Source organism: Chrysemys picta, chromosome 16, assembly GCF_011386835.1.
Source record: "Chrysemys picta bellii isolate R12L10 chromosome 16, ASM1138683v2, whole genome shotgun sequence".
Taxonomy (NCBI): Eukaryota; Metazoa; Chordata; order Testudines; family Emydidae; genus Chrysemys; species Chrysemys picta.
The window spans coordinates 32,162,966-32,187,164 of record NC_088806.1 but is presented as its reverse complement, the minus strand read 5'-3'; the positions used below and the strand labels follow the sequence as shown (position 1 = coordinate 32,187,164).

The 24,199-nt window shown below is 42.4% G+C and overlaps 1 protein-coding gene across 10 annotated transcripts; it reads left to right on the top strand.

The window, feature by feature from the left end:
• The first annotated feature begins 4,350 nt into the window (after positions 1 to 4,350).
• Positions 4,351 to 23,922, top strand: SLC37A4 (solute carrier family 37 member 4). 10 transcript variants are annotated; one of them, XR_010593027.1, is made up of 11 exons: positions 4,368 to 4,815; positions 7,827 to 8,341; positions 10,286 to 10,518; positions 12,425 to 12,668; positions 14,166 to 14,324; positions 15,339 to 15,424; positions 18,317 to 18,430; positions 20,006 to 20,142; positions 21,253 to 21,391; positions 22,446 to 22,627; positions 23,046 to 23,922. XR_010593027.1 is itself a non-coding variant. In XM_042851785.2 (11 exons), exons 2-10 carry the CDS (start codon positions 8,194 to 8,196, stop codon positions 22,610 to 22,612), a joined length of 1,356 nt encoding a protein of 451 aa, XP_042707719.1. In that variant the 5' UTR covers positions 4,368 to 4,815; positions 7,827 to 8,193; the 3' UTR covers positions 22,613 to 22,627; positions 23,046 to 23,922. The 10 variants fall into 10 exon arrangements, 7 of the variants coding, with proteins under 7 accessions (XP_042707719.1, XP_065425292.1, XP_023958755.1 ...); XM_042851785.2 differs by having other exon boundaries at positions 20,006 to 20,071; XR_010593028.1 differs by having other exon boundaries at positions 4,351 to 4,815; positions 20,006 to 20,190; positions 22,446 to 23,922.
• Positions 23,923 to 24,199: the final 277 nt, after the last annotated feature.

The following is a 24,199-nucleotide window of genomic DNA, read 5'->3' as shown; positions in this document are numbered from 1 at the left end:
TGCGCTCCAGCATGGTATGCCATACTGCCAGAGTTCCAACCTTTTGGCCAAGACATGACTGGGTTTCACCATCTGTGGCCGCCAAAGGTCCCATAACACTTTTTGAGAGTTAGAATTTAATTCTGATATCAGGTCAAATCCTAGCATGCGTGACTGCAGGGAGAGCATTCTTTCTGCAATTTCAGTTGGATAAATTCTGTATGCGGTCCTAATTATATTTGACCAAGTGTAGCTGAAAGTGCTGTTAAGGATGGGTGACTCCTGCTTTACAAATGAAAGCATATGAGCTAGGGCTCTTGGATACTGTGATGAGGGGCACATTAGAGAATTTCACCATTTAAGGGTGTTCACATAGGGTTTTGCACCAGTTAAAATGAGTTTAAAAATCACAACTTCAATTTATTTTGCATATAAACAAAGCTTAACTCTCCCTCTCTTCTCTTCCCCTCCCCCCATGCCCCAGTATAACTTGATTCATAGGCTCATAGCCTCTGCTAGATGAAAACTGCACTGGGTGGTGATGTGAAGAGTTAAACAGGTGCTTCACTGAAACTTTTGTGGCTGCTCTGACTTCTGCACCAAGTTTTGCTTTTACACTTGTGGTTAAGGCACAGAACTGGTGCTCCTGTTTAATGTCCAGCTTTGCCATAAAATTCCAGTGTGAGCTTGAGCCTGTTGTTTACTCTGTGCTTCAGTTTACCATCTGCTGAATGGAGATAATGCTGCCTTACCCCACAGGGTGTTGAGGATAAATTAATCTGGGTGAAGCACTGGGCTACTACTGTGATGGGGACTACATCAATACAGGTGTATATAGGCCTTAGTACAAAGATTAATTCCTGTTGCAGCAGTGTAAAATTTATAGTCACGGAGTGCCCATCCCTACACTCACCCCCCAAATATTCCACACTTTTCCTCATCCTATTATTTTCAAATTGGAATCTTTGAGTGTTAAGTTTGTTAATCCTGCAGCAGTTGGGGTTTTGTTGTTGTTGTTGTTTTTTGTGGTAATAGCTCCAAGCTCTAGCTGTGGACCAGGAATACATTATGCTACCTGCTGTACAAACACAAGACAAAAACCATGCCACCGGCAAATGATAACTGAGGTAACCCTGGTTCATGAAGTTTTGCATTCTCACAGAGCTTGCTTCTCTCCTGGAGTAGGAACATGCACTTTTTAGCTTACCCATACTTGGTCTGTCTGACAAACGGCAGGGGAGGAGGGTAGCAGTAGGCCCAGCCCTACGTCAAGGGTGGAAAGAAGTTGCTTCAAAAGACAGGTTTGTACCCTAAATAATAAGATGGGTGAAGTAGAGTGCCTTGTGATAAAGGAGGATATTGATATAATAGGCATCATAGAAACCCGGTGGACAGAGCAATCAATGGGACACAATCATTCCAGGGTACAAAATATATTGGAAGGACAGAACAGATTGTGTGGGGGGGGAGTGGTACTATATGTGAAAGAAAATGTAGAATCAAATGAAGTAAAAATCTTAAGTGAATCCACATGTTCCATAGAATCTCTAGGGATAGAAATTTCATGCTCTAATAAGAATAAAACATTAGGGAATCTATTATAGACCACCTGACCAGGACAGTGATAGTGATGATGAAATGCTAAGGGAAATTAGAGGCTATCAAAATTAAGAACCTAATAATAGAGGGGAATTTCAATTATCCCGATATTGATTGGGAACATTTCACTTCAGGACAAAATGCAGAGATAAAATTTCTTAATACTTTAAATGACTTCTTCATGGAGCAGCTGGTATGGGAACCCACAAGGGGAGAGGCAACTCTAGATTTAGTCCTGAGTGGAGCGCAGGAGCTGATCCAAGAGTTAACTATAACAGGACCGCTTAGAAGTAGTGACAATACAATAGCATTCAATATCCCTGTGGTGGGAAGAACATCTCAACAGCCCAACACTGTGGCATTTAATTTCAAAAGGGGAAACTATGCAAAAATGAGGGGGTTAGTTAAAAAGTACAGTGACTAAAGTGAAATCCCTGCAAGCTGTGTGGGTGCTTTTTAAAGACGCCATATTAGAGGCCCAACTTCAATGTATACACCAAATTAAGAAACACAGTAAAAGAACTAGAAAAGAGCCACCCTGGCTTAACAACCATGTAAAAGAAGCAGTGAGAGATAAAAAGACTTCCTTTAAAAAGTGGAAGTCAAATCCTAGTGAGGCAAATAAAAAGGAGCAGAAACGCTGCCAGATTAAGTGCAAGAATGTAATAAGAAAAGCCAAAGAGGAGTTTGAAGAACGCTAGTCAAAAACTCCAAAGGTAATAACAAAATGTTTTTTAAGTATATCAGAAGCAGGAAGCCTGCTAAACTACCAGTGGGGCCCCTTGATGATCAAGATACAAAAGGAGCACTTAAAGATGATAGTCATTGCGAAGAAACTAAATGGATTCTTTGCTTCAGTCTTTACGGCTGAGGATGTTAGGGAGATTCCCAAACCTGAGCCGGCTTTTGTAGGTGACAAATCTGAGGAACTGTCACAGAATGAAGGGTCACTAGAGGAGGTTTTGGAATTAATTGATAAACTTAACATTAATAAGTCACCGGGACCAGATGGCATTCACCCAAGAGTTCTGAAAGAACTCAAATGTGAAGTTGTGGAACTATTAACTAAGGTTTGTAACCTGTCCTTTAAATTGGCTACTGTACCCAACGACTGGAAGTTCGCTAATGTAACGCCAATATTTAAAAAGGGCTCTAGAGGTGGTCCCGGCAATTACAGACCGGTAAGTCTAATGTCGGTACCAGGCAAATTAGTCGAAACAATAGTTGAGAATAAAATTGTCAGACACATAGAAAAACTGTTGAGCAATAGTCAACATGGTTTCTGTAAAGGGAAATCATGTCTTACTAATCTATTAGAGTTCTTTGAAGGGGTCAACAAACATGTGGACAAGGGGGATCTAGTGCACATAGTTTACTTAGATTTCCAGAAAGCCTTTGACAAGGTCCCTCACCAAAGGCTCTTACATAAATTAAGTTGTTAAGGGATAAAATGGAAGGTCCTTTCATAGATTGAGAACTGGTTAGAAGACCGGGAACAAAGGGTAGGAATTAATGGTAAATTCTCAGAATGGAGAGGGGTAACTAGTGGTGTTCCCCAAGGGTCAGTCCTTGGACCGATCCTATTCAACTTATTTATAAATGATCTGGAGAAAGGGGTAAACAGTGAGGTGGCAAAGTTTGCAGACAATACTAAACTGCTCAAGATAGTTAAGACCAAAGCAGACTGTGATGAACTTCAAAAAGATCTCACAAAACTAAGTGATTGGGCAACAAAATAGCAAATGAAATTTAATGTGGATAAATGTAAAGTAATGCACATTGGAAAAAATAACCCCAAGTATACATACAATATGATGAGGGCTAATTTAGCTACAACGAGTCAGGAAAAAGATCTTGGAGGCATTGTGGATAGTTCTCTGAAGATGTCCGTGCAGTGTGCAGAGGTGGTCAAAAAAGCAAACAGGATGTTAGGGATCATTAAAAAGGGGATAGAGAATAAGACTGATAATATATTATTGCCCTTATATAAATCAATGGTATGCCCACATCTCGAATACTGCGTACAGATGTGGTCATCTCATCTCAAAAAAATATACTGGCACTAGAAAAGGTTCAGAAAAGGGCAACTAAAATGATTAGGGGTTTGGAACGGGTCCCATATGAGGAGAGATTAAAGAGACTAGGACTCTTCAGCTTGGAAAAGAGGAGACTAAGGGGGGATATGATAGAGGTATATAAAATCATGAGTGATGTGGAGAAAGTGGATAAGGAAAAGTTATTTACTTATTCCCATAATACAAGAACTAGGGGTCACCAAATGAAATTAATAGGCAGCAGGTTTAAAACAAATACAAGGAAGTTCTTCTTCACGCAGCATACAGTCAACCTGAGGAGGTTGTGAAGGCTAGGACTATGACAGAGTTTAAAAGAGAACTGGATAAATCCATGGAGGTTAAGTCCATTAATGGCTATTATCCAGGACGGGTAAGGAATGGAGTCCCTAGCCTCTGTCTGTCAGAGGGTGGAGATGGATGGCAGGAGAGAAATCACTTGATCATTGCCTGTTGGTCCACTCCCTCTGGGGCACCTGGCATTGGCCACTGTCGGTAGACAGGACACTGGGCTAGATGGACCTTTGGTCTGACCCGGTCCGGCTGTTCTTATGTACATGGCCAGCGCCCGTTTCCCCTACACCCATGGTTCTCTGCATGGCCCCTTACCCCAGAAACACCAACTTCCTACATGGTGTAAGTAGGGGGGCAACGCTCTGACCCCTCGCCCTCCCCCGGCTTTGTAACCGAGGGCAGGGATCAGCCCTTCGCTGAGGAGCTGGACGGGTCGCTGGGTTCCAGAGCGCGCCCTGACGGGCCTGGGCCCTACCTCTTCCTTCCCCGCGCGGGGCGGGCCCCGGGCAGCGAGGGCAGGCGCTGTCCCTGCGGCTGGACTCTGCGAAGGCGGCGCGCTCCGGCTACAGCCGCCCTATGAGGTGCTGCAGAGGACGGGCGGGAAGAAGCCCCGGCTACTTGCCGCGCGCTGCTGGGCCGTAGGCTGCGGCACAATTCTCCCTCAATACCCGCCCACGACGGCGATCCGGCCAATCACCGCAGACGGGGGAGGTGCGGGCGTCCCCTGGTGGATCCCGCGGAGCCCTATCGTCGGTTATGATTGGCAGAGCTGGTAACGTACACGGTTCCTGCCCAATAGGCGACCGGCGTGTGGCTAGAGGGACGAGACGGGACTTCCGGGCGGAAGCGGCCGGGCGAAGGGGTCGGAGAGGTACTGTAAGGGGGTTCTGACCCCTAGCTCTCCCCCAGGCAGCCCTTGGCTGTAATGACTTGCACCCTGCTTGGGTGCCGCGCTCCCGACAACAGACACGTTCTCCGATCGCCCCCCCCGCATCCCCAGTCATGTACCCTCCCCCGGAGACAGGCCCCCGGCCACGTGCCCCCAGACATATAAACACCTGTCCCCCATGGGCTCCCCAGCCACATAACCTCACTCCAGACAGACCCCCGTGGACACCACAGCCATGTAATCCCCCTTCCCACAGACATATACACCAAGCTCCTCGCCCCCCAGCCACGTAACCTCTTCCCTCATGGACCTCTCAACCACGTAACCTCTCTACAGGCCCTCAGCCATCATAGCCTTCCCCCCCACCCCTTCCCGGACCTCCTACCCATGTAACCCACACTGCAGACACACACACCGACCAACTCCCTCAGGCATATAACCCCACAGACATACACAGACTGCCTTCCTGAGGCTGGCACATAACCTCACCCACACACAAGTCCCCTTCCCCACTTAAAGCCTGCGGTCCTTGCCTCATGTTGCCCTCCTCCTGAACTCAGCAGGAGTGTTATTGCTTTCTGGCATTTTGCTTGGTATCCATTTCCTGGGTGAGCTTTCACCTCAAGGATGAGCAGCTGAAGAGACTTTTATATTTAGTTCTTGCTCCCACCCAACCCCAGTCCCTTATCTGTATTGATGCAGCTCCAGTTACAGCAGTGCAAGCTGCCCTGGCTCCACCATTCATCTAGTCCTTTGGGCTCAAAGCTAACTCAGTGCCTGCTCTGAACCTCACACTTTCCATACTCAAGTAGGGAAATGAATGTTACTATGGAGAAGAATAATGTCTCTGTTAGAGTAAATTCCTGGTGTCAGGAACTTGTGTAAAGTGCCTGGTACACTGTCTGGTGCAGTATATGTAATGATATCAGACTTGGGCAGCATAATATGTTGCATCCCAGTCTTAGTTAAACAGGATGTCTTAATGTTTTAAATACTGTGGATAGATTGTTAAAAGGATTGGGTGAGTTAATGAACCATTATAGGAGTCCCCTTCTTCAAGGCAACATCTGTTCACAAGAGGAGTCTGGAAGGAACCTCCCCCAATCCTCATCCCCATTTGTATGGCATTGAAGAGGTCATTAGGTGTGTTGTGGGGTTGCTCAACTTCTTCAGAAGCATCAGGTTTGGCTGCTGCTGGAGGCAGGATAGTGGACATGAAAGAGGAAGAGGTTAGACTTTTTAGGGTATGGACTGTTTCTTACTGAAGTGCCTAGCATGATGAGGCCCTGGTCACAGTTAGGCCTCTAGGTGCTATTGTAATACAAATAGTAACATGGGCTGATAGTGTTAGCTGTTGATATGGTTAATTTTGCATTGTATCCGTGTGTACTTTGCGTACTGCTCAGTCTTGGTGAATCAAACCATATCACATGCACCATGTAGCCCTACATACTTTTTGCTGATGGCTGTTACATACTTAATAATGCCTAGAAACCACAATGATAGGTATGTGGGAAATGCATAGCTAGAGAGAATCAAGTGGCTTTTCTTTTCTGTGTGTGGGCTGATTTTGAAGCAGGCAGGGCTGTCAAGCTGTGACAGATGGAATGAAATGAAGTTTTAATTGTCTAATTGAAAAACACAGCGAAGCCCATCAGAAGAGCCAGATGTTTGTAAAACTGTCTGAAAATTTGAGAGAGTCTTCCCTTGCTGGGTTCTTGCATTTAGAATCAGGTTTCTAGTTTTAGTTTAAAACCAAGTAAACCCTAATGGGGAAAATATGTGAGAAGTGTTTTTAAATTATACACTCAAAATGTTCCTCATTCCTCATGCTTGAAGAGGGGACTGCTGCTCCCTACAGACTTTCCATGCTTGCTGGGAGCTTCTCTGTGGAAGTGCCAGTCTTCAGACAAGACCAACTTTTTAATCTAATTCAAAGGAGAACAATTTTTAAAAAAATGATTAAAAGCCTATATTTATATGCAAAATGAGCTTGAATGCAGTTTCCTTGTTCAAAAAGAGTGCAATTGCTTATGGGCTGAAGACTTGCATCAGAACTCCATGCTTGATTACTTTTCATTGTTTTGCACATCCCTTTGCTCTCTGAATTTCTACATTCATTATTTCTCAGGCCTCATTATGTAGTCGTAGGCAATTAGTGCCCCAATTATCCTTCTGTCTCTATTAATGAGTCCTTATTCAAAATGTAATCTTAGTGTAATTCTGTTGACTTCAGTGGTTTTACACCTGGGATAAATGTTGCCCTAGTTCTTTGCTTTTTGTCTTGAACCAAAGTCTTCTGTCCTGTTGCATCTGTCTCTCTTTTGCACTTCCTCCCCCAAATTTTTTTCAGTTTCTTTGCTATTCCAGATACAATATGTTGCTCAGCTATAGTTGCATCACTTTCCTGGAGACTTCCACAGTTACATTTACAGATTAGAGAAAGGGGATTGAATTAGATCCATGCAATCACTTGCAGATTCTGAAAATGTGACACAGTCTTAGGTGGGTGGTTATCTGTGTTTTATCCACAGAAAATAACATTAACTGAGAGAATTACAAAACTATCTTGGAAGATACATTTAATTTATTTCTGGAAATGCTTATTACATTAGCATCCTTCAGATTGGATTAAATTTCATCTTCTGGTTACAAATTCATTAGCTTGGGGAGAGGCTAGCTCTGTAATATTGAACCAGCTAAAAGAGCAGAGAAGGTCACAGCTATATAATATCTGTGGAGTCACTGAAAAGGAAATCAGAAACTAAATGCGGTTTGCCTGTTGAAGCTGTAGGACTTTAATCTACCCGGTCTGTGCCTTGTAGTGAATCTAGTTTAAGATTGTTTCTGGGAAAGGGATTGATTGTTTTCAGTTTGTCCTGTTTGAGTTCAGAGGTCAGAGGAGAGTTACTGAGCAAGGCTCCTCTAATCTTTTCACTTTGCGTACAGTGCTGCTTATCATAAGCTAACTTTACTTTTTTGTTTTTCTGCAGGTTGATGGTTTTGTCCTGAATGACGAGTTCCCTAAGTTAATCATTCTCCAGAAAGCAGCTGTAAACAAAACTGAGAAGAAAAGAGAACATCAACAAAGCTGTAGCTCTGCAAAATATCCCAGGATGTGAATTCTGATGAAAGTCCAGCCTCCAGTTCAGACACCCTGACAGCTGCTGTTTTACTTTTCCTCATTCAAAACTGCTCTTTTGTTCCAACTTTTATTTACAAGCAGTTGGTATTTTTTTAAATCTTTTATTACAACAATTCACTACAGCTGTGAGCAGAATTTTTAAAAAGCAGGACAAATCCTCCTATCAACAGGATTTTTCTTTTTTTCTTTCTTGGAGATATTACTTTGATTGTACCATGGTGGATAAGGGTTACAGTTACTACCGAACAGTAATATTCACTGCCATGTTTGTTGGCTACACACTGTACTATTTCAATAGAAAAACGTTTTCATTTGTAATGCCCTCAATCATGGAGGAAATAGAATTGGACAAAGATGACTTGGGTAAGAACTTTCTTTGTGATAGAGTTTGTGCATGTTTTCTCTTGGTATATATCTGGTTATGTTGTGTTACCAGAATCTATGCATTACATTTATGTTCTATCCGTCTGAAGAAGTGGAGTGAGAAATCACCTACTGTAGAATTTTGATTAATTTCTCCCTAAAAACTCCATCTTTAACATCTAGGCCAAATCTTTATATCTTTATTCATGCAAGTGCCTATAGTGCTACTGACTTCAGTAAGACTGTTCAGGTGAGTAAGGCAAGTTGAATTTGGTCTATATTTTGTAGTCAAAAAATTTGAAGTGGTAGTACATGCTTTGTGTTCCTTAGATATAATATCTAAAAAGGACACTGCCCAGTTAAAAATCCATATATTTTTTTTAATGATTTCCTTCCTTGGTTATACCACTTACATTATTTAAAAATAAAAAGAAGTTTTAAAATTAACTGTTGTTGCCATTGAGCTGTTTCATTTGTTGCATTTTTACTCAGCTTGGTCATTCAAAATAATTAATTTCACTTTGTGTGTAGTTAATTTCTCTTTGTAAATCTGAGGCACTAAAAAAATGCTACAGTGTTTGTTTAAAAAACAAACACATCAAAACCTTGGTTTTGTAGGAATTTTTACAAATCCAGAGGGAGACTTCTGTTGAGTTTGAATTTTTTTAGTAGGGTGTTTTGGCCCTAATTGACTCGAAAGTGTCCCCTTTAATTGTTCAGAATGTTCACTTCAAAAATCAGCAAGAGTTGCAGAAATAGAAAATGGAAGAGGCCCGTGAAGTAATTTTGTCTATTCTCTGATATTGTAGACTTGATCTCACATATTGGAAGCTTTTGTTATGTCAAAATAGTCTCAGAACTAAGCAACACATACAATTGAAAGCAATCTCTCTTTGATTCATTAAGCTGGATGGACTCCTTCAAAAATGAGTAGTGAAAAAAACACTGTAACCCCAATAACAGCTTAATGAAACAAATGTAGAGACCTTGTTGAAATATGATCAGGGATGCCATCTGGTTTGGGTCTCAAGAAGACTGTAGATTGAGAGAGATTTGCTAGGTAAAATGTCCCAAACATGGTCTTGTTTGAAAAATTCAGTTGTTTCCTCTAGTCTTGGTGAACCACTATAAGCCTTTAATGCCTAAAAAAAATTAAATCTGTTCAGTTCAATAGCTTGGCACTTTATTGTGTCCTTCATGTGTCAGTGCTGGGCGTGGAAAGTAAGATTAAGTTGAGGATCTGTTATGCTGATTATCAGAATTTATTGACCTAAGGTGAATATTTGAGACAAAATGTTAGCAGTGCAGGTGGATTTATATGGGAGTTCAATTAATAAACACACAATCATACATGGATTAACCCTTGGTGCGGAATAAAAGTGTCACAAGGGGAACCAGTGTAGAATAGCTATTCCACACTAGCTGTTCTGGACTTTTTCCCCATGTAACAAGTCCTTAGTCCGATAAACTGGCACAGTTGCCTAAAGAGATTGGGGAAACGCTTCCTTTGGAGATGCTTATTGGTAGCACTAATGTCTCCTCTTTTGTATATCCTTCTTTGTGCTCAATGCTTTATGGTTTACAAACAGCATGGGATGGTTAGGTCTGTAGTTTGGTGAAACTATAAACTTAGTCTCCACAATTATGGTGGAGTTAAAAAAGTCTCAATGTGCTTTGAAGAGAAAAATAAATACTGCTTTCCATAGTCTTTTATGTATATCTCCGTTCAGGTACTAATAATATTAAAGTCTGTATCCTGCTTACAGAAATACTTTTCTGGAAACCAACCAAATAGAAAGCTGTTGTCATTCTAATACCTAGTGGAACTGATTTGTGCCTGAATGACAACTCCTTGAATGTGCTCTAGTAGGAACCTGGCTGAGTTAACCATCTTATTATAAAATGTGTTACTAAAGTGTGCCTTTGGTTTCTAATTTATTGCAGGTCTCATCACTAGCAGCCAGTCTGCAGCCTACGCTATCAGTAAATTTATCAGTGGAATCCTCTCTGATCAAATGAGTGCCCGCTGGCTTTTCTCATCTGGCCTTCTACTGGTGGGCGTAGTCAATGTTGTCTTTTCTTGGAGCTCTACCGTTACAGTCTTTTCAGGGCTGTGGTTCCTGAATGGGCTGGCACAAGGACTGGGCTGGCCACCATGTGGGAAGGTACTGCGCAAAGTAAGTATACTTTGAAAATCCCTTTTTTTTGTTTTTTGGCAGGGGTGCAGTCCCAGATTTAAACACCAGGAGTAGTACTTAATTTGCGCCAAGACTAGGCTTGGCAGTTCATATCCCCAGCACTTCTGAGCTTGCTGCGTCAGTTATGAAAGTAAAATGTTGCTTGAACCCTGGCATCTTTCTCATTACAAATTAAGTGCTGACCAGGAGACACTGAATAGAGGATGATACAGGAATGATTGCTTTGTGTGAAGTTCGTAGCAGCACTTGTCCTAACTTCTTCCATAATAGGTACTGTATGGAGAACACTGCAGGGGTCCTTGTGCTAGGACCATAGGTGAATTCACAGCTGTTCCAACTTCTCCTAGCAGGAAGTGCAGTATAGGTAGGGCTCCAGGTGTGCTGTCTGTGGGTGAACTCCCAGCTGCTCTATCCCCTGCCCTTCTTGGAATAAGAGTCTCATATGCCTTCTGCTGCTTAGTTAAGCCAAGAATACTCAAGTTGGAGAGTTATTTATTCTATTCATTTGTTTTAAGTATGAAGTTTTGGTTGCTGATTATAGTTTAATTTGTTAAATCTCCCTAGCAGCAGAATTTGTAATCATGAGAAACCCCAGTTGCTGGATTCCAGCCCCTGAATTCTGAAGACAGAGGCACCATAGCGTCCACTGCTGAAAGAAGGAATGATAAGTAAAGTTTGGTTTGAACTGGCAGTGGGCACATGAATTATAAATCACAAGCCAGATCATGTTGCATTTCAGGATATTTTGGGAGAATGATACGTATCCCTTCTGCCCCTAAGAGAAAAAAAAATACAGTCTGCCTACACAGAATATCAAGTGACATACAGAACACTGTATGAGCAGGGCCCCTGCTGAATTGTGTGTTTGTTTAGACGGCCACAAATAGATAATTTAGCAGTGTGAAGAAATAAAGCTTGACATTCTGAAACTAGGGGCTGGTACCTATGGTTCCCTGTAGAAAAGTTCAAATGACTTAGTCTAAGGCAGGGACAAAGAAGGTGCTGCCATGGAGAAGGTCATGCCCTTCCTTCCATACTAACATTGGTAGGAACCTCCCTCTAAACCAGCAGTCCTATTTCTGTCTCTGTGCAAGACTAGTCCTGGCAATGGGATATGTAAAAATGAGGAGGACAGGTGCATGTGAGAGATGGAGGACTGAACAACTAATCACCTGGATATGAGGATTCTCTCCATAAAGCCGTCATGCTTCCTCTGATCTATACTGTGGGCAGTGAATGGAGCTGGGAGGAAGATGCCTTTCACATAGGGCTGTTTATACACAGTAGGGGAAGCTCACTGAAAATGAAGACAAAATATCAAATAACACTTCCAGAAGATTGTCAACAAAGTATTTGAATTACATGGGGCCTGATCCTACTCCCTTTGGCATTAATGGAAGTTGTACCATTGAATCCATTAGAAGCAGGATTGAGTCACACCAGTCATTCTGTCAGCAAGGGCCCAATTTGTGCGGCGCTCCCTCAACATCCACTGCAGTTAAGGATCAGGGCCCTAAATTTACAAGCTGAAACACTTTGGTTTATCCCCTCATCTGGTACAAAGCAGGCAGACCTTTTCAGGATGACAGCATCATCAAATGAGTTAGAGAACTTCCTGTACCTCCATTTCCTCATCTGTAAATGGGAATAATATTGACCTACTTCACAAGGTAGGGGTCTGTGAGGCATACATCATTAATGTTTGCAAAAAGCTCTGAGTTTCTTAGATGGAAGAGTAAAATATTTTCCAATCTAGTTTTATAAACCTCTATCTGCTAGGATCTGAATTTTCCACCAAGAGACTTAATTGCAGGTTTTAGCAGCTGAGTCTAATTCCTATTCCATGGCACTTTGCTCACACTCTCTTTCTTTCCCTGTTGCACAGTGGTTTGAGCCTTCCCAGTTTGGGACGTGGTGGGCAATTCTCTCCACCAGCATGAATCTGGCTGGTGGCTTGGGCCCCATTGTTGCTGCTCTGATGGCTCTGCGCTACGACTGGCGCACAACTCTGTCCGTCTCTGGCTTCATCTGCGTGGGTGCCTCCTTTGTTTGTCTTGTCCTGATTAAAAATGAGCCCTCAGATGTTGGGCTACCAAACATTGAACCAGGAACCATGAAAGGGAAAAAAGGTGAGCATTAGACTTCTCATCTTACAATTAAGGAGTGCAGGCAGCAGGAGGAGCAAGAGGAGATGAGATGTTGTACCAAAATTTGATAGTCTGAGTGTCCCTCCAGCTCCTTTGTGCTGGAACAAGCCCTTCTCATTTCCTGAACTTGGTGCTCATCAGCATTTAACTCCAGGCCTGCTTGCAGTCGTATACTGTGAGAACACTTGAGGTATCCTAGTTAGGGAATACCTTGTGTGTGTCATGTGTGTCTTGCAGTATGAAAGTATTGGTGCCCTGGATTGTGCGAAGGACTGTCTTATCATGGAGTCTCGTAGGGCAGGGAAAGATCCTAACCCACTTTCACATCTATTCCCAGCTTTGCCACTGACTCTATGGGACTCTCAACAAGTCACTTCAGCTCTATGTGCCATAGTCTCCCCATCTATAAAATGTCTCTATGTTAATATTTTTCTATTTCCCCTGGGGTCTTAAATTATATATGTCGTGGTCTGAGATCCTCCCTGCCAGAGAGGGGCAAAGTAGAGCCTTGTGCGGGACTATTTTTAATCTTGCTCCCAGCCACTCCTGCTATTATGGCAGTAGGCCCTGTGGGACCTGCAGGATCCCAATCCTGCTGCAGGGCTCTACGCTAATCCCACGCAGGGCTGTAGTGCAAAGCATATTATTTGTTCCTTACTGAGCAGCAGAGAGAAGTGCTGCCTTTGGCGTGTCCCCACATGTCTCCAATAAACAGAATTCTGGCTTCTGGTTTGAGCGGACTCTGCTCAACATTTGGTGTCCTGAACTAGGACATCTAGTTAATAAATGTTGCATCATGTCCAATTAATTGAACCTTCTCTTGAGAGCAAAAGGGCTGGAGGGTTGTTGCAACACAGGGACTGTCACTGGATCTAAAAACCTACAAAAACGTATTTAAAGTACTGACTTCTGTATTGCCCTGTAAACCTTTTGCTGCTGGAATTGGCATTTGATAATTGTCATGGGAACATAATTGCTACCACAATGTATTTTGGGGATATGAGTGTTAGCAGACATAAATGGCAGGTTCATGTAAGAACTGAGCAGCTAGCTTAAATGCAATGTCCTTTGTGGGATGTACACAGCTTCTTTCACTGACTAGTGAAGAGGACTAGAAACAAAATCTGGAAGAGCAGACAATATGTTCTCCACCATCCTCTATCGGAAGTGTTCACTGGGAATCACAAGACAGCAGAGTTATGGAGAATAAAATGTAGCTTATTGATGTGAGCTTTTTAATTAAGTGGAATAAATACCATGGACAGGTTTCTTTGTGCACAGCAAATGGGTGGTAGCAATGGCCGATCACCTCTAGTTATTATGCACTATTTCTACATTTAGAAAAGCCTTACTGTTACAAGGCTGCTCCCACTGCACATAGAATCTGCTCACAGATCATCCTACCCCACTGCTGGGTTGATTGTGTCCTATTGCTATGTCCAAGCGATGTAATGGTGTTTCTACTAATTCTCCTTTCAGGCTCATCGAAAGATGACAGCACCCTGGCAGAGCTGCTACTCTCGCCATATCTGTGGGTACTCTCGACTGGCTACCTGGTTGTCTTTGGGGTAAAGACATGCTGTACAGATTGGGGTCAGCTCTTCCTGATTCAGGAAAGAGGACAGTCTGCTCTTGTGGGTAAGATACAACAGACTCATTTTAAAGCTTAAGGCTCCGATTTTCAAAGGTGCCTTAAGGAGCAAGGTGTCCAATTCCCATTTTAATGGCATCTGAGTGCCTTTGAAAATACCAGTCCAGATTATTAGGGTTACTGAATGGCACAGGGGAATGGTCAAGAAAGGCATGCACTTTCTCATTAGGTCACAAGTTCAAATTCAGCCCAGGCGTGTAGTAACCAATAGTGCTCATCGGCTATTTGGTGGCATATATGAAATGAGTTTGTGTGTCTGACCAGTTCCTAATGACCAAGTGTCCATGACCAAGAAACCCCCAGCACAAAGGGCACAAATTGGCTCCTTTGTAGAGACTCCAGGGACTGACTAAGTCATGGTGATTGAACAGTCTTCTTACCTCATCCAATGGGTCCTCTTAGATCAGGGGTTCTCAGACTTTTGTACTGGTGACCCCTTTCACACAGCAAGCCTCTGAGTGCAACCCCCCTTATACATTAAAAACACTTTTTTTATATATTTAACTCCATTATAAATACTGGAGGTAAAGCGGGGTTTGGGGTGGAGGCTGACAGCTCATGACCCCCCATGTAATAACCTCGCGACCCCCTGAGGGGTCCTGACCCCGATTGAGAACCCCTGTCTTAGATCAATGTTGGGGCACACTGGCAGGGAGACAACGTGTGAGAGAAGTGTGCCACGCTGCTGCCTGGTTTGCACCTGCTCTGTGGACAGAGAATTTCAGTCTCCTGGGCTGTTGGTGTGGCACTACCCACTAGCTCTTAATTCAAACACTACTTAACTAAAAACAACAAACAATATCAGATGCTCTGAGAAGAACTGGGGAAACTGAGAGACAAGGCAAAGTGTAAGCATTTTAGGGCTAGTTACTTCATTCTCCCTGATACTGCCTTTATACTGAACTACTTCCTGTGCACAAACATAAATCATTAATAAGAAATTGTTTTGGTGTTTCCTCCCTGGACCTGATTGCCTAACCACCCCCCATCCTATGTTCTAGGCAGTTCTTACATGAGTGCCTTGGAGATTGGGGGCCTGGTAGGAAGCATTGCTGCAGGGTACCTTTCTGACAGAGCAGTAGCACGGGTAAGTAGCCTGGAACCTTGTCCATTCCATTATTCTCAGTAGCGAAGCTGGTAGATCTCAGTGCAATAACTGGAATGTCTGGTAACTCTGAACTTGGAAGTACCAGGGGCGAGAGAACTGCAAAGGTGAGAGGTTGTCACGCTGAGGATGTAAAATGCAACCTTCCTGGGTTGCCAAGGGATGCTGATGCAGATTCACTGACACTTTAAAATAGTTTATTTTTTCTTTCTATACACTTCAGAAGATACAAAAACTTTTATTTCTAACAGCTGGGATTTTCCAACAGACTGATGGAAGTTAAGTGCCTATCTCATTTAGGCTTCTTTGAAAATTGGAGTCTACATGCTCTGTGCCCAGCGGTGGGGGTAGGGAGTATGGGCCCACACCATACCAGAGGTGGTCATTCTCAAAATCATTTTCTGTTCCTTGCCTCCCCCAAACTTCTGAAACTGAATCTGATCTGCTGTGGTTTTGCAAAATACAAACCAAGGTCTGCCCCATACAAAGAGTTGGGGTAGGTGGACATAGGTCCAGTCCATTAAAATGTTTGATAATTTCCAAATCAACGAGTCAACAAGCATATGGAAACTTGGCCTGATGGGTGTGGTCAGAGGCCTAGGACTGCTATGCTGGAGTCCTGTACTAGTGAAGGTAATCTGGGATTTATTATTGTCAGTAGTGGCACCGTCTAGCATTCAATTGGTGTAGGGGAGGCATAACATATATTGTGTTGTGGCAAAGCTCCTGCTGGGGCCCTTTTCTAGATAATGGAAATAATAAACATTACTTTAAAGCAGAGCAGCGCAAAAATGGGTCTATACTGTGAAAGTCACTAGCTGAGACTTTCCAACGTCACCTTGGTCTTGTGTGATTAGTAGACACTTCTGCAAAGAGATAAAGCTACCAATGAGAAACACATTCATTCACATGATAATATAGAGACCAATATACACTAATCTAGAGCTCATTGGTTTAATTCACAGAGTTTTGTGCAACCCCACTTCTCCAGTTCACTTCTTGTGGGTATGCACCCCTTCACTTTTGCTCTCAGATTCTCATTCAAACAAACCCCAAAACACAAAGTGAAACCTCACCTGAAATTGTTAGAACAAACAAGCAGTTTCCACCCAAAATAGTAGTTCACCTGACTCAAAACTCGGCTAGGGTAGTCAAAGACTGGAGGTTTTAATGAAATTGAAAACCAGGTGAAGTTTGCCTGGTTTTGTTACAAGTTTATCACAGCCCTATAATCAAATCATGCCTCTGGTGTCCATAAGAGAGAAGCTTTGAGGAGATTTATATAGGTCACTCAAACCAAATTAGATTATAACATCTTGTAATGTTACCGTTTTATTCCTGGGGGGATTCAATTCATCTGTCTCGCATCATTTTTAATTTTCCCGCCTAAATTTTTTTTTGCCTAAGTGCGGCAGTTCCGCCTTTTGTCCACCAGAGGCCGCTGTGGCGCCAGAAAAGCCTGCTGCGTTCTAGCCCCACGACGGCCTCGGGTGGGCAAAAGGCAGAACTGCAGCCCTTCTTAGGTAAAATGTATTTTATGCGGGGAAATACAAAATTCTATGTCCAGTGCGGTAGAATTCCCCCAGGAGTAGAGTTCATCACAACACCCTGCCCGCAGAGCCACACAGGGGTACACAGGGCTGCTGTGGGGTCACAGACAGTTTCAGAATGGCTAGTGGAGGAGGACAGACTGGAGCATAGGCTCAGGAGCTAGTGGGGTGACAGCGTTGAGCCTGTGGACAGGCGAGCAGGGCTGTAGAGACCCAAGGGGATGGCGGACAGGGGCAGATGTGCCTGACTGAATGGGAGAGGCTTGGGGTCAGCCAGGGTCTGCATGGGGAGGCTACCCAACACCCTCCGGGTTCACTCCCAGGCTCTTTCCCATTCCCTCAGCTCTTCTGTTACCCCTGACTCCACCAAGCCTTTGCACTGCTTCTGACAGGTGCAGAAAATACAGTTCTGTACTGTAATTTAAAAGAATTACACAAAGTTCTGTACTAATATGCCTAGTAAGCAATCTATTTGTCAAAAAAAACAATATCAGAATTTTCTTTTGGTGTGTATTGTTACAGACATACTTGCTGACAGATGTTTTGAAATAAATTACCAAAATAATTGTAACTGGCATGATTATATTGTGTTATTTTGACAAATAAAATATGCAGAATTTTGCAGAATTTTCAAATATTGTGTGCAGAATTTTTAACCTTTTGGTACATAATTTTTAATTTTTTTGGTGCAGAATTCCCCCAGGAGTACCATTTGCAGGATTGGACTGCAAAACACAAGGCCATAAAAACATTAATTATACAGATATCAGTTCTGGTGTCCACACTTCAAAAAGAATGTTGAAAAATTGGAAAGGATTCAGAAAAGAGCTACAAGAATTATTAGAGATCTGGAAAACATGCCTTAGTGAGAGATTTAAGAAACTCACTATATTTAATTTATCCAAAAGAATGTTAGGAGGTGGCTTGATCATGGTCTACAAGTACTGTTACCTACGTTGGGGAGATTAAAAGAAGGCTCTTTAATCTAGCAGAAAAAAGCATAATGAAATAGAGTGGTTGGGAGCTGAAGCCAGACAAATCAACTAAAAGTAAGGTCAGAGAGAATAATTAACCACTGGTACAACTAACCTTGTGACATAGTGGATTCTACATCATTTGGAGTCTTTTGGAAAGACATCAGTCTTGATTTATAGATATACTGTATCTCAAACAGAAGTTATGAGCTTGAAGCAGAAATTACTGGGTGATGTTATGTTATGCAGATCATCAGTCCCTTTTGGCCCTAACTTCTGTGAATCAGTTGGCATCAGTAACTCACATTTTTTGTGTGCATTCTCTCTCTCTGTTCCAATATGTATTACAGGTGGGTCTATCAAGTTATGGGAATCCTCGGCATGTGCTCCTGCTTTCCATGATGGCGGGAATGTCTGCTTCGATGTACCTTTTCCGGGTCACAATCACAAGTGACTCTCCTAAGGTAACCCATGCACAAGCAGTTTATTCTCATGGAGCATGTGGTGTGACAGAAGCATTGATCAGTTTCATTTAGATCAGGGGTTCTCAAATTGGGGGTCAGGACCTCTTAGGGGGTCGCAGGGTTATTACATGAGGGGTCACGAGCTGTCAGCCTCCACCCTAAACCCCACTTTGCCTCCACCATTTATAATGGTGTTAAATATATTTTAAAAAGTGTTTTTAATTTATGAAGGGGGTCGCACTCAGAGACTTGCTATATGAAAGGGGTCACCAGTACAAACGTTTGAGAACCACTGATTTAGATGGTGGTGAATATTCTTGCACTCAGGCATTGACTAGCATATATTACAGGAGGGGATTCCTGTATTGTGGGATTGGAAGTTCTTCATAAAAATGGTAGAAGTTTGATGGCACGTTATTTTTTTATTTGAGTACTGACAGTATGCTCAGTGCTGATCAAATAAAGGAAGACCCAAACCCATCTGAAAGAGTTCAGTCTAGCTATTAGCAAAGCATGCTCAAACACTAATAATGATTTCTGGGACTCTGTTGAAACCTGTAGCTCTTGATCTGACTTCATAATCATTTTTGTAAATGACTGTACAAAATTCCAGGGCATCCTCTTTGACAGATTTATAAAATGGATAGTAGTATAGCTTTCTGGAGCCCTATTTCAGAACCACCATGTCTGGTCTGGAAGTTATGGGTTTTATCTGCAGCTGAGAAATTTAAAGCAGCATTGACAGCCTGAAATCTAGTCAGTTTCACTAACTCAACTAAAAATAGCTCCAGGGTCCTAAGCTTGCCCCAGAGTCCTTAGCCAATTTGGGTGATTTTATTTTCACAAATAGTTTTTTTTTCCCCCCTCTCCCTTCTGCTGTGTGAAGCTCCCACAGATGAGGAGAGTCTGTTTCCACTGCAGAGTCAAACTGACTATACATAGTGCTGCTAAATGTACAAAGTAAACAAAGTGAAATAGAGAAAATGTCTCCTCTGCTCTCTTTCAGTTAAGTTATCTGATGTGTTGTGTGTAATAGTGTAACAAGGTGGCAGGGATAAAGGCTCTTCTGCTGAGCCACACTGTTGGCAGGAATTAGAATCCTGCAAAAAACTGCTGAGTAAGTACTGCTGATTGCTTGTGGCAAGTGCTGTTTGTTAGCTCCAATAGGATATAAGGGAGGTGGAACCAGCTGTCAGGAGAAAGGGAATTGGGGTCTGAGACAGCTGTCTCTGCAGGGAAACTATAGGAACAGTCGTGACAAGGAGAAAGTTTAGTTTGAGGTTTATGTTATGGTGGTGATTCAACTTCCAATAAAGTCAAACCCCAAGAAGGTGGTAAGTTTGAACTCTGACTATGCAGGGTGGTGTGGGAACTCCACCTGTTCAGGTAGGAGGCAGAAGAGTGTTTAAGCTGATGGTATCCCTTTTAATGGTGAGAATTTTGTTAGTAGCAAGTCTGGCAGTTCTCTGCACCAACCCCTGATATTTGTGTGTTCTGTCTCTCTTTCCCTGATGGTTGCGAAATAAATGGAATTTCACTTCTACCCTTCTTAATGTTTGCTCACTTCTCCCTCAGGAAAACGACTTCTGGATTGTAGCCTTGCATCCTCTCGCTGCCCTCACAGGCTTAACAGAACAGGAGGTTTCTGCCTTGTCTTTCTCTCTCCCCTTCTGCCTGTTTCTACTTTTACTGACTCTTTCCTACTCTGAAAGGTTGGTTAGTTCAACAGGATTTATAACCAGGGCATTATGAAGAGTGCTGTAAGTTTTCTGAAAGAAGCTTCATAATTTCATATTACTAAACTAACTGAATCTAATAAAACCAGTACTAAAACACTGATAGGTTCTGGGGATGTTTACTCTTTAGATGAGATAATCAGTCTGCACAACTATTAATAGAAGTCTTGTGGCTAAGGCACAGGACTTGGGATTCCAGACCTGGCTTCTATTCCTGCCTCTGCCATTGACTTCCTTTTTGACTTTTGGCAAGTCACTTCCCGTCCTCCTTTTTGCCTCAGATTCCCAAACAGTAAGATGGGGATAACACTTTATGCCCAATAGGGATGTTGAGGCTTAATTCATTAATAATTATACAGCATTTTGCGATCCTGATGGAAAGCCTTAACATGGGCAAAGAATTATAAACCCTTTATGAGCCTCAGATTGGTGTCATTGCTCACGTACTTTTCAATGCCAATTTTTGTTAGCATAAATTTCAACCTTAGAGTCCATGTTCAGGCAGACTACCTTTTAATATAACAACATTGCAGGATTTGCAGCTGACAAAATAATGGGGATGCCTCAAAACAGGTATAAATGCCTTTACCAACATGTCTCTGAAACTATAATGCCCTTTAATCAACACTCTTCAGAATGATTTTTTTAAAAGATTACTATGCAGTAAACACGTTCTCTGTGTCATTTCACTGTAACTTAAAGCGTATTAAATAGAACTTTGACAAAACACAGCAACCATGTCTTCCTATTTAGCGTGTTTCATATTGAGACCTGGCTATGTGACCGTTCAGATGGTTATTCAGAACCATAGATAAAAACAAAGTTCTTGCTCGGAAGCTGATAATGTGCTAGCCAATGCAGTCAGGGATGCATTCAGTTATAAACCATCTTACAAACATGTGGCAGAGCAGACTCTGTTTCACATGGTTAGACTTTATATCCACTGGCCAGGGAAGCAGTGTCAGCCAGAACAATGTTTAGTTTGAAATATATTGTAGACAGGGCCTTATACATTTAGCCAATGTCTAACCAATAGCAGTCAAATTTAGGGATCCCATTCTGATTACTCTTTGCTTGTGTTGATAGCTGTGGATACTGATTCTAGGAGCCATCTTTGGGTTTTCTTCTTATGGACCAATTGCATTGTTTGGAGTGATAGCAAATGAGAGCGCACCTTCTAACCTGTGTGGCACCTCCCATGCTATTGTTGCACTACTGGCCAATGGTGAGTGATACTCCCTCCCCCTCACACAAAAATCTCAAACCTCAGAACCTTTATTCTGTAGCAGCAAGAAGCCCCAGTTCCTGATTATCTTAGTCTGGCAAGATGAGATTTCAAATTGGCTCTGAAATTCTTGATATGATTAATTGCTACTTAGTGATATGAAAGGGTGTGTCGCAAGCAGCACATCTGAGAGAATTGGAAGCGAATGGCTGTGCAATTGAGTCTGTTTATTCAACAAATTAAGTGGGTCTCTGAAGACCTAAGACTGTCACTGAGCAACTTCCCTAATCTCATGCTTGATTCTCAAAATGTTTCATTCTGCTGCCCACCATGAAGGGCTCTGTGGGCCCCACTGAAGACTGCAGTCTGTACAAAACCTTTGGAGACTGCAGATATCCATATTCTTAACGGGTTGGATTTAGAGATGGATAAGATGGACAAATGTGAAGTGCATTTTTTGTGTTGGGCCTTCTGGGACCCTGGTCGTCATACGTCACCTTTAAAGACTTCTTGTTAAAACTCCTTACCATTGAAACGTGGGCCTTTACCAGTCCAGTGAAGATTTAAAGATAAAAGTCCAGTGTGCAGAGGGTTAACTTATTATCAGCTGCTTGCGCCATGACAGGTTGCGACTCGTTCCTTGCTTTCATAATAAACATTTGTAAATAAAGATAATTGCAACCACAAAACTTGTATCTTCTCTGATAGCTGAATAGGAATAATTTGCTCCCCTGAGTTTTCTGGCAGTGAAAACCTCCAATTTGGAGGAAAGCGTGGCCATAGCCCATTCACTGAGGAACCCTGAAGGAGTGACCCCAAGAAAAGAATCTGGGCTACTGAGTGACTAGCTCTGTTTCCCCAGGCAGGACAGAATTGTTCTCTACTGTATGTTATAGTGCTTTGTCCACTGTTTAAAATATCTCAGCTATCTGTCTTGAAGCATTTTTATAAATGCAGGGACCAGCACAAAGGACACTGTCAGTAGGAGAAACTGTAAGGTTCTGCTGCTATTAGGGACTCTAACTCTGTTCTCTTCTCCCCATTATCCTTGCAGTTGGTGGTTTCCTGGCTGGATTGCCTTTCAGTACTATAGCCAAGCACTACAGCTGGGCCACAGCCTTCTGGGTAGCTGAAATAACATGTGTCATCAGCACCATAGCCTTTTTCTTGTTACGGAACATCCGCACCAAGATGGGTCGGGTGCCCAAGAAGATTGACTAAAGATGAGCTGCAAAGGTACTAAGGATGCTCCAGATGGTATCTAGGGATGGCAAATGACTACTCACTGGCCCGGTACTGAGTTTCCTACCAATGCAGCCTAGATCAGAATATTTATCAAAACTTCATTTAACTTTAATCATATTCCTGTTTAGAAAGGCACAAGATCTTCAGTGGCTGTTATGTTTTAATGCCTACACAATTTTTGGTTGTTCAGTTATAGTTTACATCTCATGACCTCACTTTACCTCTTACTTAAAGTACTGGTAGTCTTGATTGCTAAGCTAGGAGTACTGCAGAAGACTGGTACCTGCCTAGCCTTCTTGCTGCTGGCCTCAGATGTAGTGTTACTCTCAATTCACCCTCATTGCTTACAGAAGTATTAGAGTTAGCCAGCACTGAGCCTATTTTCATTTACCTCCACTTGCTGTTGTAGGTGCAGCTGTGACCCAGCTTACTCTGCCATGAGCTACCTGCTGTGTCCCCCTCCCCAGAAGCAGACTGCTAGCCTATTACTAAAGAAAAACACTGCTTCCCCAGCTATTGTCAGAGACTGAACAGTTACTGGTCCACATATTACTGCAGATCCCTGCCACTGCAGCAAAACTGCTCCCTTTTCAGTAACAGCAAATGAGTAAAGTTCTTGGAACTTCATTCAAGAGATGGAAGTACTGTACAACAGTTACTTTTTGTTGTTAAATTAGTCACCATGGCTAACCTCAGAGTATTAGTGAACTGCAAAACAGATGGTTAACACCAAATAGAATAGTACTTCCTGGAGTACCAAGGAAATTGGTTCAAGAGTGTATGCAGTAACAGCATTAGACACATACACACTTTGTACAGCTCCTCTCTTTCTGCATTATCCAGAAAAGTCTTTAAAAGAGATTTTTGTCATTAGGTTGTAGATGATTATTTCTATAAGTAACATAATCAATTATATTGTCAGGTGAAAGTGTAAATTTCTAATGGCTCCAGTTTGCTGAACCAGGTACAGCATTTTTAGGTTAAACTACAAGATAGGGGCTGCTTACTATTATGAATGCTTGTTAGCAGGAGCATTGCTCCGTGGTAGTAAATATGTCATGTGTTAACAGACTTTTCTTATCAGGATTTGTGTGTGTGTTCTCTGCAGGGTTTTAGTTATTTAGAATGCCTGTAGGTAAGCAAGAAGCTCAGCGGCCACCACTGTAAAGCTACCTTCACATAAGATTTGGCTAAATATTGTACAAAAGTAAACTACATTTGGTACTTAAGCATGAGTATTATGAAATACTGTTTATCAACTAGGAAATAAAAATGGAGCACTGCAATGGGAGCATGAGATTTCTTGGGCAAAGGGATCAAGAAAAAAGGGTGAGCTCTTCCCCAGAGGCCAGTGCTGGATGCAGGACATTCTTCTTTCTACACTGAGCAACCTTAGTGAGAAGCAGTCATTTTATGTTGCCCTTCCTGCTGTTATTCCTCAGAACAGCTGTGCAGACACAAAGGAACTTCTTTTTTCACTTTATTAATTTCACTCATGTCCCCTGCTTGAAATCCATTATTCCTGTTTACAGAGAGGTAAGCTGAAGTGTTGCCTTCCACTGG